Below are 16,191 nucleotides of genomic sequence, written 5' to 3' on the forward strand. Positions count from 1 at the left end.
AATAGTTTTGACAGTAGAGTTGGCTTATAAAAACACGATGGTAATTCTTTTTCTTTTGATTTTTGCATGAGATTAATTTTCCTTAATATGTTCTTTATTCGAATTAAGAGATTAAAAAATCTCACATAAAGTTGAACATTCTAAAACATTCTAATTTAGAATATATAATAGCTAATAGTATTTTATAATTTAGTAAATAAAGCAAATGTACAAAGAGCTCTTTATAATTAAAAAATTTTTCAGTTTTTGTTTTTGTCATTTGATAATATATTTTGTTTGTCTCTTGTTTCTCATCTTTTTGTTTCCTTACTGTTGTCCATTTATCTTTCTGTTTATTTGCTTTTATTTCTAGTAAGTAAAACTGAAATATTAGTAAAAAGTAAAACTGAGTTCAGTCTTTTAATTCCTTTAAAGATACTGAGGAAAAGGACCACCTGGGTATGGCCTGAATTTGAATGTGGCCAGGGAGCTAACCTACATTGGGCGCTGCAGATCCCACCTGTCTTGACTCGCTGCTGCCCTTAGCAGTGTATTTCAGTAGATTTGCCAGCTCTGTTCCCCACTCTGTTTCTGGTAAATCCTCTCACTACTCTCCTCCCTGCACCTCTGGCCTACACCCCAGTTCTTCTATGCATAAATAAATAAATCTTTTTTTAAAAAGGTAATTGAGGAAAACACATTTAAATACAACTATGGGGGTATTTTAGATTTGGTCTGTCTTTAATGTAATAGTAGTATGAATGATTTAGTTAGAAATATTGGATTAACAGCTAGATATTCTGTGTCTATGTTCTTTGGAAGGATCAGTATTTCATAATGTTCCAAGTGTGCATTTTTTAGTTTTTATTGATAATAATCAGATTTATACTCTGAAAGTTCACCTCTTTAGTATGTTATTAAAAAAGAGTTACTGTTCTCTTTTGTGAATGGATTCTTTCTTTTTGTTCTTAAACTTTAAAAAATGAATAGTATCATTGGAAGGCCCCTTTCTCATGAAGTGAGCAGTTCATGGCTTTATTATTCTGGTTCATTCATATAAGTACTTGAATGAATGTACATGTACAGTAATTTGATGTCGAAGACTTTTAATGACTGAAGAATATTGAAGTATTTTAGAGAATTTTTGAAACAGCAGATTTAAAATGTTTCTTGCATGTTAAAATCACTTTCTAAATGAGAGATAATATATAGACATGTATACAGGTACAATGAGCAGATTATGTAATACAGAAAATAATAAAAGTGGATTTTGAAGTTTGTATAAATAGAATTTTCTCATTGCTGTATTATCCCATTTGCTTGGTGGGGAAAATGTTTAGTAACTTCATAAATTACAATCTCTACATTTGCATGGAACTTGAACATTTATTAATCTAGTTTAATTAGTTGTGCTACCTCCAAGTTTCAAACATCTGAACTCTCACCGCCATGCTTTATTATGCAGATGTGTAAGTATTTTAAATAGAAATATGTAATACTTTTAGTAATGCTTTGAAATGCATGGCCCTAATACTGACATTTCCTTTAATTTTTTCTTAACTACAGAGATAAGTTTTTAGAAAATGTATACATTAATACTGAAAGTACATTAAAAGCTTGTTGCTTTTCTCAGTGGCATAAAGTCACTCTTCAAATATTTACTTTTCTATTCTTCTAGTCTTGGCATCTTTTTTTTTAATATGGCATTCTCTATTTTGGTTGAAACTTTTTTAAAAGCAAAAATTTATTATTGAAAATTATAGTTAATTTCTTTAATGGGGTGATTTTGTGATAAAATAATAAGCCAGCGCTTATTTGAAAATAGTCTATTTTCATACTTTTTAATACATATACAAAAATATGGCATTAATGGTGAATTAGATATGTGAATGATGTCTAAACGTATAGTTTGAAATAGAGAGGCAATTTTTTTCTTGCCTCATTAGACATTTAAATATAGTTCACAGTTGCATTGGTTTAATCCTAATAAGAAGATTATTTAAAAGGATTTTATATACATATACATATATGTATATATATTTTCTTTTTTAGAAAAAGAGCAAACGGGGATCTAATAGGTCATATGATCAAAGTTTAAGTGATTCTTCCTCTCACTCTCAGGATAAACATCATGAGAAAGAGAAAAAAGTAAGTGGATTTGTTGTTGCTAAATATGTAGCACATCTACTTAAGAGATTTTTCCCCCTTTTCAGATAAAATTAAGTTCCTGACAGCTGAATGGAGAATTGAAATAATAGAAAACTTTTGGCTTATATATAAGTCAAGGAGTAGATTTAAAATAATGCCATATTTGTGAATTTGTACCCATTATGATGGAAAATTTCATGATTGAAATCATGAGGAATTTACTGCATTTGTTACTGTGGTCATCTTGTGAAATCTTTAGGTGACTTCAGCAAATATACTTTGCCTGATACATATTAATTAGAAACTGATTAATTTACATGTAAGTAATAATTTTATTAGTTATATTCTTTAGAACAGTTTTGAAGTTCTGTAAACTGTTGACTATTTTTTCCCCTAGTAGTACTGATGTTTTATTATTATTTTTTCATGGCTAAATATCATACCAATTGTTTAAGAATATTTTGTCTTTTTAATTAAAACACTAAAAGCTTGCCTAATACTAATCTGTCTTCTTCTGACTTGCCTGTTTTCTGCTTACATATTTAGTTATGTTACAGGATATAAGTAAGTTTTAGTAAACTAATAATAAACACTGTAGAATATATTCATGGACATGTTTCCAACATGGGAAAGAATATTGCTGTGGATTGTTTTCTTTAACAAAGTGAGGCTACAAAACAGATTTTTAATTACATATGTCTATTATTTTTAAGTAATGTTATAAACTAGTTTGGAAAATATTTCTACATTTTCATATTTATAAATAGGTTTTGAGGGTGGTTTCAATGTAATCTTAAAAAACAGGTTTGGTTTGAATTTATATTTGTGCTTTTTTTTGTTTTTCAAGGAAAACATTTTTAGAAGTTTAATGTATAGTTGGAGATAATTTTCCAGTTATGAATGAAATAATTGTAATATTATAGTCTACTTATAAAGCACTTGCGAGGTTTAGTTTTGCTAGGTCTTAGGCAGCAAGTATTCTGCATCTTCACTTCCATAACAAGGTGCTTTTGCAATAGTGATGATAGTGGGGTTCTATCTGTTGTCTGTTTGGGTTATTAATAAAAATATGGCATATTTGGTTTAATTAGCTGTTTACTGAAGCACTATGAGATTTTTAGCTTTCTAATCCATGGAGGAGAGATTTTAGGTAAAGGCTCATTAGAAATTGTGAAGAGGTGTTGACTTACAATGATATACACCTGAAACCTTTATATATAATGTTATAATCCAATGTTATTTCAGTTAACAGTGTAAAAATGTGAAGAGGGAAGTTGCCAGTGATGTTCTTGTGTTCTGCCATTTCATGAACATTATTTTGTTTAAAGAAGTGTTATTAGCTTTTCAACCATATACAACTATTAACTGTAGTAGAGTGTTGAATAAAAACAATGCCAATTAATTTTTTTTTTCTTTTTGCTCTAGGAATGAATTAGAGTTTGCACTTTGTGATTTTTTTTTTGACATTGTTCAATAGTAGATTGTTGAATAGTAGATTAGAAACAATAAACTTGTTTAAAGTTTTAGAAGCTGACATTTTTATTAGTATTTAAATAGTTTTTGGATTTTACCTTTAGCATTTATGTTACAACTTGGGTTTGTTATCAAATTTAAATCTATTCATGCATTTTATTTTGTAATCTTTAGAATTTTTATTATATGTATGTAAACATAATGTAAATTTATTGTTATGTTAGCTTTTCTTGGAATGTTGGGGAAAGCCCATTTTTAAAAGCAGTATGATAAATAACTATAGCTGATAAGATAGGGTGTTACAATTGGTTTTCTTTCCACTTCCCCCCTTTTAAGAATTTAACATCCAGTTGGGTTGTATTGATAATTCTTGTTATAATAGATTGTGTTGAAAGGAAATAGTCATAATCCATTTAAATTTTAGTGTTTTCACTACTAGATATTTAGTATTTTGAAGTATTGTATATTACATAAGTTAAATTTAGATGATAATGACTTTGCTTTTAAGTTCAAATATAGTTCTCTCTGCATTCTTTTATCTGCTTTTATTTTGGCACATATAAATACATTTTAAAACATAATTTACTAGATTATAAGTACATGATGTTAAGAATATTTCATACTCAAGTATCAAAATTACTTAAAAATGCAATCAGTCATTTAGAAGTTAACATTATATAATTATAAGGAAATAAACTGAATAGCCCTCACTTTTCAGAGAATTTCTCTATGGCTCAAGATCTACTTAACATTGGTTAGATATTAATTGAGTTGCTAACAAGAATAGAAGAAAAATTAATGGTGAGGTACAGTTTTGAATAAGGGAGTTTCTATAAAAATTGAAAAAAATTGATATGTATTTTTAAAAGGAACCAAGGAACATAGTTACAATGAATAACAGTCATTAATAGGAGGGATTTAATTCCATCATGAATTACTATTTAAGAGGGATGGTTTGTTAGGCTGTTAATGTTCTCTAGAAAATGGAATTATCTCTTAAGCCTAGTGTTCTTTCAAGTACAGAAGTACCACTAAAGTGTAAGTGATATGTGAGGATATGGTGAAGCAGATCTGATTCATCAACATGATGGGAATATTGTATTGGGAGGCCCCCAGTTTTAGAAAGGATTTTTTTCTAAAAAGGTTAAATTGTAAGGTTATTATTTAGAAATTGGTGGTTACTTATTGCATTATGATTACTTGTACCAACTAAGTTGACCCTCAGATTCATCCTCTTCTATTCATCATTGTTTACTAAATCATTACTATATCAAAAATATACCTACAATACTTTAGAGTCAGGTTATCATTAGTTTTATATGGAACTGCACTCAGTTCTTAGGTATACCAGAAATCTATCTATCCCATACTATGGTGAAAGGGATTTATCTTTCTCTATACTCTCAGCTTTCCTTATTTGCCTGTGGTTCCAGTCTTTTATTAATTGCTGACAACAGATAAAGGAACTATTGTCAGTATAAACAGCTAGGGTAGAGTTGGAGGTTTTGGGAGATAAACATTTTGACTAGGGTTTTGTTAACTTTGGATTTCTGTTTTGTTTAGGGGTTACTTGTCTCCTATGCAAAACAAGGGTTACTTGTCTCCAGTGAACTGAGTTTTGTGCCCCTTACAAGGAATAAAGCTTTTGAATCATGGAATTACTGTTCTCTTTTTAAAAGTTTCCAGTAAAGAAAGTAACTTATCCCCTTCTCTTTTGTGTACTTTCCTTTTGGAAATCTTCACTCGAGGTAAAGCTTTAAGCTTCTATACGTTCAGAGTTAAAGAGAAGGCAGAACAATTGAAAATGCCTGATGTATGTGTTTCGAGGTGCTGAAGAGTGACATGAGATGGGACTGGTTAGAGAACTGTTACCAGAAGTCCAAATACTGTCGTTTGTCAGAACATTTCTCACTGGTTCTGGGTTCCACTACCTATCACCATAAATGCAAACAACAGGACTTTTGGTGCAAAAACAACACAAAACAGAAAACAGTTAATTTAGTTGAACCAACGGGGGAGAGGGAGAGAAAAGAGAGGGAAAAGAAGAACCAATGATGGTGGGAGGGGAGGTTGCAACTGTATGAACTGGCAGTTGTTGCAGAGGCCTGCTGCTGCTGCTGCTGCTGCTGCTGCCGCCACTGCCGCCGCCAGTTGCGGTAGGGATGGTTGATAGGGAGTAAAGGCCATGCAGGTCATTTTCATAGCTGTTAAAGGTTCCCAAAATGTTGCTCAGGTATGCTTGTCTCTGGACACTCTCCTTGCTAATAAGGATGTCAGGAGTTGGGGTTAAGATTCATGGCCCTGTGTAGCCCTTACCTTCGCCTCTACTGTCTCCCCTTCACCCCCCTACCATCCCCCCCTCAAAAAAAAAAAAAAGCTCAGCTGTCCCAAGCTACTCCAATAAGGGCTAGTTCATAAGCTTTGTAAATAAAGTTAGTTCATCCTGTAGTGGTGTAGCCAGAAGGATTAAAACATTCTTAAAAATTTCATTTTATAGTAATTTAAGACTCCTGGGAAAACTTGTGAGAAATATTTCACAGTATTCCTGTTTACTGTTCACCCAGATTTCTAAGTTTCCTTGTTAGCTTTATCATGTCTTGCTTCCTCATTTGCTCTCATTCTGTAGACAGTAAATCCTCACTTGAAGCACAAGCGCACAGGTTCTCGTAGATTCTAAGTGAATTAACTTATTTTATTCAAAGACTTGCTGTCTAAGGAGAGGAATTTTTTTCTGGTTCAAAAGCTAATCCAGAATCACATATTGCATGTAGTTTTTACATTTCTTCCCATTTTCCCCAATTAGGAATATTTCTTCATTCTTTCATGACTTTGACTTGGTTTCAAGTTCTTTGAAACCACACTGCCTTAAATTTTTTAAAGAGGGATTTTATAAATCCACCCTTGGCTTTTTTCTTTATATGATGGTTTTATGGTAGTGTCAGAATTTTTATCTTTGTTTGGGATCTATTCCTTACTTTTAATGTTGTTTGCTCTCTGGAGAGGGAATTTTCAAACCCAGCAAGCCTAGGTTTTGTTTTGTCACTAGTTCTTCAGATTTAGTTTTTTCTGTATAGTTGATTTTTTACTATAAATAGCAACAAGAAATCAGTCTACACCTTCAACATACTACCTGGAAAATCCCCTTAGTTAAATCATACAATTCATTAAATACACTTTTGATTTTTTTTTTAAGATTTATTTATTTATTCGTACAGAACTGGGGTACAGGCCAGAGTTGCGGAGGGTGAGAGGATTCACCAGAGACAGAGTGGGGAGCAGAACAGGCAGATCAACGAAGTACACTGCTGAGGGGAGCAGCGGGCAGGCCAGGAGAGGTCTGCCACACCATGTGGTCACCTCCGGGGCAGGCGGGGATCGAACTCATGCGGAAGTGGCTTCAGTTTCTCAGTGCAGTGCTTTAACCCGCTGCGCCACCAGGGAGGGCCACACTTTTGATTTTTAATGTTAACGTGGGCAACAAGGTTGCTAAACTCAGGAGTCACTATACAATAGGAGCGCCTTTTCCTTTAATTTTTCATTGTATTCTCACTTGTGTAGTAATCTCCAGAAAGCCCATAAAGATTCTGATAACAATCTCTTAATTTTGCCCTTGTCTAGTTATGTCGTGAAACTCCTTTCAACTTTTTCCTGACCCTGATTCCGAAGAACTCTCATGTTTTCAGTGCGTCACATTCCTCATTACAGTAGCATCACATTCTTCATTTTAAAAAATTCTGTATATTATGTATTATAGCATGACAGTTGCCCTACTATTTAATTAACTTAAAAGTATAATAGATATTCATTATGATTTCTATAAATCTATTTGGCTGTCTTACTGGTGATCTTATTGGTGCTTAGTGAGAAATAACCAGACTGTAATAAAAGCAGGAAAACCCTTATTCAGGAATAGGAATCATATTCGGCTTAATAGCGAGGGGGCAGTTCCTAAAGTGCGTTCTATCAGAGTCACAGCAGAGCTCTAAAGGATGAGGGAGATAGAATTAAGTCATTTGTGGTAAGATTTTTGGGTTGGTCCATGAGTTCATTTGTCTCTGATTAATAAAAAAATTCAGATAATGTGGAGGTCTGCTGTCAAGATTAACAGATAATCTCTTGTTTATTTTTTTTGGTAGTCACCAAATGACTGAGCTAGGGTGTTTAATTCTTCACTTAGAAGTTTCACCATGGCAGTTTAGAGACAGGATGGTGTCTGTTTAACTGAAAGTAGGTTCTACACTGGCTATTTCTAACTCATGGCTTCTCATAGGAGCTAGCTTTTCACAGAGTAAGTGATCTAGGAGAGAGCAAGACAAAAACTGAAATATTTTTAAAGACCTAGCCTCAAATGTTATACATTGTCATTCTTACAATTAGATGAATATTCACCTTTTTTTTTTTTAAATATTTATTTATTTGTACAGAACCGGGGTACAGGCCAGAGATGTGGAGGGTGAGAGAATTCACCAGAGACAGAATGGGGTGCAGAACAGGCAGATTGACGAAGTACACTGCTGAGGGGAGCAGCCGGTGGGTCAGGAGAGGTCTGCCTCGCCATGTGGATCTCCTCCAGGGCAGGCGGGGATCGAACTCATGTGGAAGTGGCTTAAGCTTCTTTGTGCTGTGCTTTAACTCGCTGCGCCACCAGCCAAATATTCGCCTTTTTTAATAACTTTTTTTTGTATGTGTAAAGTCTATATAAAATTTTACTTGCCACTTTAGCCACTTTGAAGATTGCTTTCATTTCTGTAATATCTATTGGTTACATCAGATTATTCATTGGGAGTGGATACTGTCTAGGGACAGGGACCTTTGGGAACTTGTAGTAGACTGACTATTACACCCAGAGAATTAGACAAATAACCCTGCTTTTTAATCAGAGTTTCACTCATAAATCTTAGCATACAAAGATGCTCTAGCCTGAAATAAACAGTGGTTTGACAGAAGGAAATTTTCTAATTTCATTTTCCTTCTATATCCACTAGTTGGCATTCTACTGTAAATTGGATTTTCCTTACCTTTGTACTTTTCTCATCTGTAATGGGGAAGATAGGCATCTACTGAGGAAGTTGTAAGGTCCTGTACATACAGGGGGGAATTGCAAAAAACTAGTATTTTTTGGAATTCAAGGGAAGTAGATATTTTAAGAAGAGGGTCTATGTTAGATGGATATGAAAGTTCATGTTATATAAGGATAAATGTATGTTCTTTGGTTTTAATGCCTTAGAAGTTGTTAAGAAAAGCAGCTTCAGTTTACTGGTGGGAGAAGCTGATGTTTGTAAATGAATAAAGTAAGTATGAAGAAGAATATTTAACTCATTTAAGAACCTCAAGTAAGAAGAGTGAAACAGGGCAATAACTGGAAAAGACGTGAGATTCAGGAATAGTCATAGTATTGGACAAGAAGAATCTTGTTTTATTCTTTTTTGTAGGAGGGGAAAAGAAGAGAGATATAGGTAAATAACTTGGTCACCTAGCTAATGGAGCAGAGAAAATAGGTTTCTGCAGAATACTTAAAGGGAGATATTACTAGGCAGATTCACTATTAGGATAAAGAGAAGTACATTTAACATTGAATAACATGGGTTTGAATTTTGGGACTCCACTTAAAGAGCTTTTTTTTTTTTTTTTTTTTTTTCCCCTCCTGTCTGTGGGTTCTGTATTCACAGATTCAACTGACCATGGATGTTGGTTGGTTGATTCCAATGATGTGGAACTGGAATATACAGAGGGCCAACTATAAGGGATTTAAGAATGTCCCTAACCCCCACATTATCCAAAGGTCAAACTGTAAGTTGTTTCTAGAGGTGTTTAAAGTAGTAGATTATGAGGTCAAGTTTGGGTAATATACGTATGTGAAACTAGGGAACAGAGGACATACGATTTGGAAGAAATGTTAGAATAAAGCCATTGAGGACACAACAACAATAATAAAATAAGTTACCAGCTAGGTTGTGAAAAAGAATGGATCATAGTGGTATATAGTATTTCATTGGACTGTTTCTACATCATCTGTTGGGAAATAGTTCTCCATGGATATCTTCTATTAGTACATATCTTGTCATTAGATGTCCTCTTTTGTTCCAAACTATCTTGTCAAAGTTGTTTGTATAATGTATAGCCTTGGAAAATAGAAGCACCATCATCCAGAGCAAAGGGCAAATTTTTATTCTGCCACATAAAATACAAATATAATAATTCTTCCTGCTAATTAGTAGGCATGCTTACTGTTCACAGTTGTGTTCCCTAAGTTCTGGATTTCTCTCTTGTAATACCACCCACTTTGTGTGCAACTGTCATTTAGCCTCCTTCAAGTAATTGTGCCAGAGTTGGATTTTGGGGAGCCCATATGTTGACACTGTTGCTACTGCATTGCTGTAATAAAACCCATTGTGTTCAAATGGAGAGTCTTTGCTGTCTTCAGGCATCTGTGATATTAGCAGGCTAAATTGTTAGCTTCATGATTTTTGATGCAAGATGCGATTAGAGGCATATTAAAGGAGAAACATAAGTAAAAGTCATTAGAATTGAGGCTTTTTTTTTTTTTAAAGATTTATTTATTTATGCATACAGACTGGAGTACAGGCCAGAGGTGCAGGGGCGGTGAGAGGATTCACCAGAGACAGAATGGGTAGCAGAACAGGCGGACTGACAAAACACTCTGCTGAGGGGAGCAGTGGGCTGGTCAGGAGAGGTCTGCCGCGCCATGTGGGTCATCTCTTGGGCTGGGATTGAACTCATGCTGAGGTAGCTTTAGCTTCTTAGTGCTGTGCTTTAACCTGCTGCACCACCAGGCAGGGCCAGAATTGAGGATTTTTAAGGACTGGGAGAGATGTCCACATACAGCTGACTTTATCTGGGTGATATACCCACTCTTGTGGTCAGGGATTTTGGCAAACATTGTTGAATGTCTCATCAAGTTCATGTGGAGTAAGGAAGAGTTACCTAAAGAAAAATAATGGGCAGATAAAGGCAAAAGATATTTCTTAATAATGAGAACCAGGATTTAAAACCAAGGATATGCCTGACTCCAAAACCTATGAATGTTTTAAATTTCTAAGTCTTTCTATCTTTTACATGGAGGATTTAAAGTATTTCTTTGAAAGTTAAATTAGATATGTAACAAATTCAACTTTTATCGAGGGTATTAGTATAAATGGTGACAGCTTCACATGTTCTAAAAAGAATCTTAATAGAATCTTTTATGAACCTTCCACTATGTTTGATGAAGTTTTTATTTAGACTGATTAGTGTTTGGGAGAACAGCTTTTTAAAGCACTTGTAACTTAAAAGGTTAGGTAGCTTATCAAGAGGATTAAAAATGAACAACTGGCCCTCCCTGGTGGCACAGCGGGTTAAAGCACAGCATTGAGAATCTAAAGCCACTTCCGCATGAGTTCGATTCCCGCCTGCCCCGGAGGTGACCACATGGCGTGGCAGACCTCTCCTGGCCCGCCCGCTGCTCCCCTCAGCAGTGTACTTCGTCGATCTGCCTGTTCTGCACCCCACTCTGTCCCTGGTGAATCCTCTCACCCTCCGCATGTCTGGCCTGTACCCCAGTTCTGTACGAATAAATAAATAAATAAATCTTAAAAAAAAAAAAATGAACAACTACTTGTGAAAAACTTTTTTGAATTTTGCTTGAATATAGACGTTGAAGACAAACATTAAAACAGTATATATCAATTAAATGACTTGTCTGTGAAATGGAAATTTATGACTAACTGAATTGATTGGAGCTAATTTCTTTATTCACTGAAGTTACTAGCTTTTAGTATATGTGTGTGATGACCAGTGTCTTTTTAATGAAATAGTAGATGCATGTGGGGAAATGATGGATTGAAGTGGTTTGCTTTTATAAAGCCAATAAGAAATTAACAAATTTGATAATTACACAGACAAATGATAATTGTGGGATCCAGGAATACATAGGCATCTCAGAACAAAGTCAGGAAATCTTCAGATTGTGCCAGGCTTGTGATCCTAACAGAGTAGCTGAGGTTATTGACTTTTAAGATTTTGAGAACTGCACAAAATATACAAATTCAGTGCTTAAATTCTTTAGGTGTTTATAGGAATAATTGTTTTTATTTATGCATGTATTTATTATTTTTTAATAAATAATTATTAATATCCTTGTCATAGATAAAAACGTAGAGATCATCTAGCCAAAGTTAATGTATTTGGGGCCTCATAGTGAGAACGCCCAATGTGCGTTTTTAAACTTTTGTGCCCTTTTCTTTTATATGTTTCAGAAAAATGTAACTTCAAGCAGTGAATGATAATAGTGATATATTTTCTGAAGTTGATTAATTACTATATTTCATCTAATCTGATTTGCCACTGATTATAGAATGTTCATTTATTTTATACACCACTAAGAAGAGAGAATGCTGTGACATAAAATCATCATAGTATACATCCCAGTTAAAGGGATTTTATTTTATTTTATACTACTTAAAAATTATTTTGTTACATTGTTCTTATAAGTTATATAGAGATTTTAAATTTATGGAGATTTTAATTTTAAAATTAAGCAGTTTAAACTTATTAAACTGCTGTTTTAACTTCAACAGTTTCTTAGAATTTGTTATATGGCCTATCCTTTTGCCTAATAACTAGATATAAAGTTAAATAAATATTTATACATATAGTGGTCACTACTTAACTATTTGTAGTAAGCTAGCACTTAGAAATGATATAAATGAGCAGTAGTAGATGAAAAGTAATGGCACATATGAAGAATGCCATGTTATAGTATGCCTCACTTTATTCATGTGTATCAAGGTGATGTTAATACATCAATTAACTTGATTAAAAATTAAATGAGTCAATACTTATAAAGTCTTGCTACATATTAAAGTGCAAGCTGAAAATATGATTGTTTATATATTTCATATATATAAAAAAACTACATAACATAACATTACTTTTAAACTCATGATCTGAAAGACAAATAATGTACAAAAGGGCTTTTAATGCAATTGAAGATATGGCATACAAAATTGTGTGTTTAGTATATTCCCAGTTTTACCTAAGATTTTTACATGCACGATGTGAAGAAAATCCATCAAGGTGTTAACAGTTAGGGTTAGGACATATTTAGTTTTTTTTTTGTATTTAGTGGTTTTTTTTTTTGGTATTAGTATTTAATATAATTTATATGCCACATTATTTTCACATTTATTTAAAAAATTTTAATACAGAAAATGTGCAGTATTACACTGAACAAGTAGATATGTTCAACGTGGATTAAACAGTTGTTGACATTTTGCCACTTGATTTCATGTTTATGCAGTTTTTAAATTTTTCTTTTCGTGTATGTATTATTTATCATATATTTAAACTCACATCGTGATGCTTCATTTCTTGTTAGGCATGTATCTCCTAAGAAGGCCATTCTTCTACATAGCTGGAATGTAACTATCTTTCTTGGGAAACTTAACATTAATATATGACTATTAATCTAATATGCATAACAGTTCAAATAATTTCCTTTTGTCCCATTAATGTCCTTTATAACTGGCTTGTAAAGAAATTGATCCAGCTTTCAATCAAGTATCAAATATTGGCTTTATTTTTGTGTTTCTTAATTCTCTTTTAATCTAAAACATGTCTCCAGGTCTCTCTACCCTTTGTGACACTGACATTTTTGAAGAGTCCAGATCTTAACTGCAATGTCTGTTTATCTCCTCCTGAGTAGATTTATGTTAAATATATTTGCTAAAAATACCCCATACGTGGTGTGTTGTTTATAGTACATACATCCTTTTTAAAATACTATGATGTCTTTTAGGGGGGTTATACTTAGAAACGTTTTGTATTTGGAGTGGGTCTCTTGTTCAAGAATGGTCTCTAATCTTTAAGGCTGATTTAAAATACCAAATCAGTCCCTCTTATATTTAGCTTGTTTTGGCAAGTGCAAAACTCTTCTTTATTTTAGCTCTGGTACTCAGAGCTAACTAGTAGATGCTGACGACGGTTTTGAAGTTTTCTTGTTGCTTCCTTCCTCTCCCTCAAACTGCTACTACTGTGCAAGTCTTGAGGCTCTTTGTCTCAACCTACTTGAATTTTAGGGTTCATGATGAAACTTAAATACTTGATTTGTTATAAATATTACTTCGTGGGTTTTTGGTTCTCCTGTTAGTTTTTTTTTTTTTTTAAATAAAATGCTTAGATTCAGAGAGATTGAGAAATTACACAGCTTCCACCGTCTTAACTTTCCTCTCTATTTCAGCTTCTTGTTATTTTAAAAGGGGTTTTCTCATTATAACTTTAGTTTGTATATGCAATATGAATATCCAGAAATAGTACAAAGGAGTTTTATAAGACTACTGATTTTCTCCATCCTGTCTCTTTTAAAAACAAGTGATTTTTTTTCACTTTAAAGATAGACCAATAACATAAACCAATCTCAAAGTTCCAGTTGCAGCATTTTGATTAAGTGGGGAATAGATAAAGGAAAAGTATATATTACAGAGAAGACTGTATTAATAAAAGGAATTTAGGTAGCTTTCAAACCATTACCATTCATCTGCAGAACTCTTGGTGTGTGTGTGTGTTTTAAGAATTCTTTTCATCTTAAAAAACTCTTTTCATCTTGTAAATTTTCTCTATGAGCTGTTATGATAGTTACTTGAGAATGACATAGGTCCTCTTTTTCTCCGTTGTGGTTACCACTTTTTTATTATGGTAAAAAATATGTAACATAATATATAACATCAAATTTAATATGTTAGCCGTTTTTAAACATACAGTTCAGTGGCAATAAGTGTATTCACCATCCATCTGCAAAGCTATTTTCATTGTGCAAAATTGAAATTAAATAGTAATACCTCATCACTTCATCCACATCCCCAGCAGCATTCTACTTTGTTTCTAGGAATTTGACTACTCCAGATTACTTATTTAAATAAAATCTACAGTATTTGTAACTTTTTGTGACTTACATATTCTACTTAGCATGCGGTGCTCAAGGTTCATTCCTTTTGTGGCATATGTCAGAATTTGCTTCCTTTATTAAGGGTGACTGTTCTGTTGTGTGTAAATACCACATTTTGCTTATCTACTGGTGGGTACTTGGGTTGCTTTCATCTTTTTACTATTGTGAATAATGCTGCTATTGAGCATGGGTCACAAATATCCCTTCAATATTCTGCTTTCAGTTTTTTTGGATATATGCCCAGAAATGGAATTGCTAGATCACAAGGTGACAGTTGTACTGTTTTCCACAGCAACTAAGTTATTTTATATTCCCGCCAAGAGTTCTAAAGTCTACAATATCCTCATCGACAGTTTTTTCTCTTGAGTAGTTTTGTGCCTTCATTACATTATACCTGGTCTTTGGCCTGTTGATCTTCTTTGAACTGATCATTGTCAAGTGGATGCTATTTATTGTCTGATAGTTACAGTAGAGGAAAAGTGACAAGAGTAATTCAAATGTAAATTTTTGAATTTTAAGTATAAAGTTCTAGACTGCACTGTCCAATGTAGGATTATGCAGTGATGGAAATGTGTTATTCTGTATAGCAGCTTCTAGTCACATCTGACTAGCATTTGAAATGTGTCTGATGCTGAGGTGCTGATACTGATTTAGTTTTAGTTAAATAGCCACATATGGCAAAATAGATACATTCTGAATAACTTTTTCAAGCTATAAATTATTTTTATTCACTTTGCTATTTTATTTACCGACTAACTTAATTGTGAAGTGCATTACTGTCAACTATGGAAATCAAACAGCCATCCAATCATACATAAAATTACTTTGTACTAAGTCAGGCAACATATAGACTACAAAGTTTTTGAGATGAAAAAGTAAGGATATAGCAAGAGTTTATTCTTTTTTTTTTTTAAAGATTTATTTATTTATTCATACAGAACTGGAGTACATGCCAGAGGCGCAGGGGCGGTGAAAAGACAGAGTGGGGAGAAGAACAGGCAGATCGACGAAGTACACTGCGGAGGGGAGCAGTGGGCGGGTCAGGAGAGGTCTGCCGCAACATGTGGGTCACCTCCGGGGCAGGGATCAAACTCCCACGAAGTGGCTGCCGCCAGCTTGCAGTGCTGCATCCTAACCCATTGCGCCACCAAGAGTTTATTCTTAATTAATTATTAGCAGACTCTACCTAGGAAAAGGATAGTTACCTACTATGATTCTACATAGTTAAGGCACTCAGTTTTTTTTTTTTTTAACTCAGTTGATGTTTTTACTAACTAAATTCTTGTGTAGGCTTGCTTTTTTTTTTAACTTTAAAATTCATATATAATAACCGTCATGTAAAAAGTGTAGGTTAATATTGGTTTCTGGAATTGAGTACTTAGCTTAGGTTTAGAGTGGGATAAAATGAAAACACAAATATACAGGTAATTCAGAGTGAAATAGAACCAGTGAGACAGTTTTTATGGAAATTCAGTAGATGCTTACTGTCAGGCAGTAGGAAATACTAAATGGAAGAAATGGTATTTGGGAAAAGTCTTGAATTTTGTTAGTGATTTTTCTTTATGAGATGTGAGGGGACAATTTTTTTTTAAATAATAATATAATAGTTTATTTTTACGTCATTTTGTACTTTTTTTTTTTCATCTCAA

At 33.4% G+C, this 16,191-nt stretch overlaps 1 protein-coding gene across 4 annotated transcripts in view; it reads left to right on the forward strand.

The window, feature by feature from the left end:
• Nucleotides 1-16,191, forward strand: part of MLLT10 (myeloid/lymphoid or mixed-lineage leukemia (trithorax homolog, Drosophila); translocated to, 10) — a 200,153-nt gene that overhangs the window by 86,237 nt on the left and 97,725 nt on the right. The window contains exon 8 of one of the 4 annotated variants that reach the window (XM_004691296.2): nucleotides 2,032-2,127. The exons of the other annotated variants lie outside the window; for them this stretch is intronic. Within the exon in view, the coding sequence (XP_004691353.1) occupies nucleotides 2,032-2,127 (96 nt within the window). The remainder of the gene's footprint in view (nucleotides 1-2,031; nucleotides 2,128-16,191) is intronic. 4 annotated transcript variants of the gene reach the window in all.

The sequence above is a fragment of the Condylura cristata genome, unplaced genomic scaffold (genome assembly GCF_000260355.1).
Source record: "Condylura cristata isolate star-nosed mole 26May11 unplaced genomic scaffold, ConCri1.0 scaffold00030, whole genome shotgun sequence".
NCBI classification, from domain to species: Eukaryota; Metazoa; Chordata; class Mammalia; order Eulipotyphla; family Talpidae; genus Condylura; species Condylura cristata.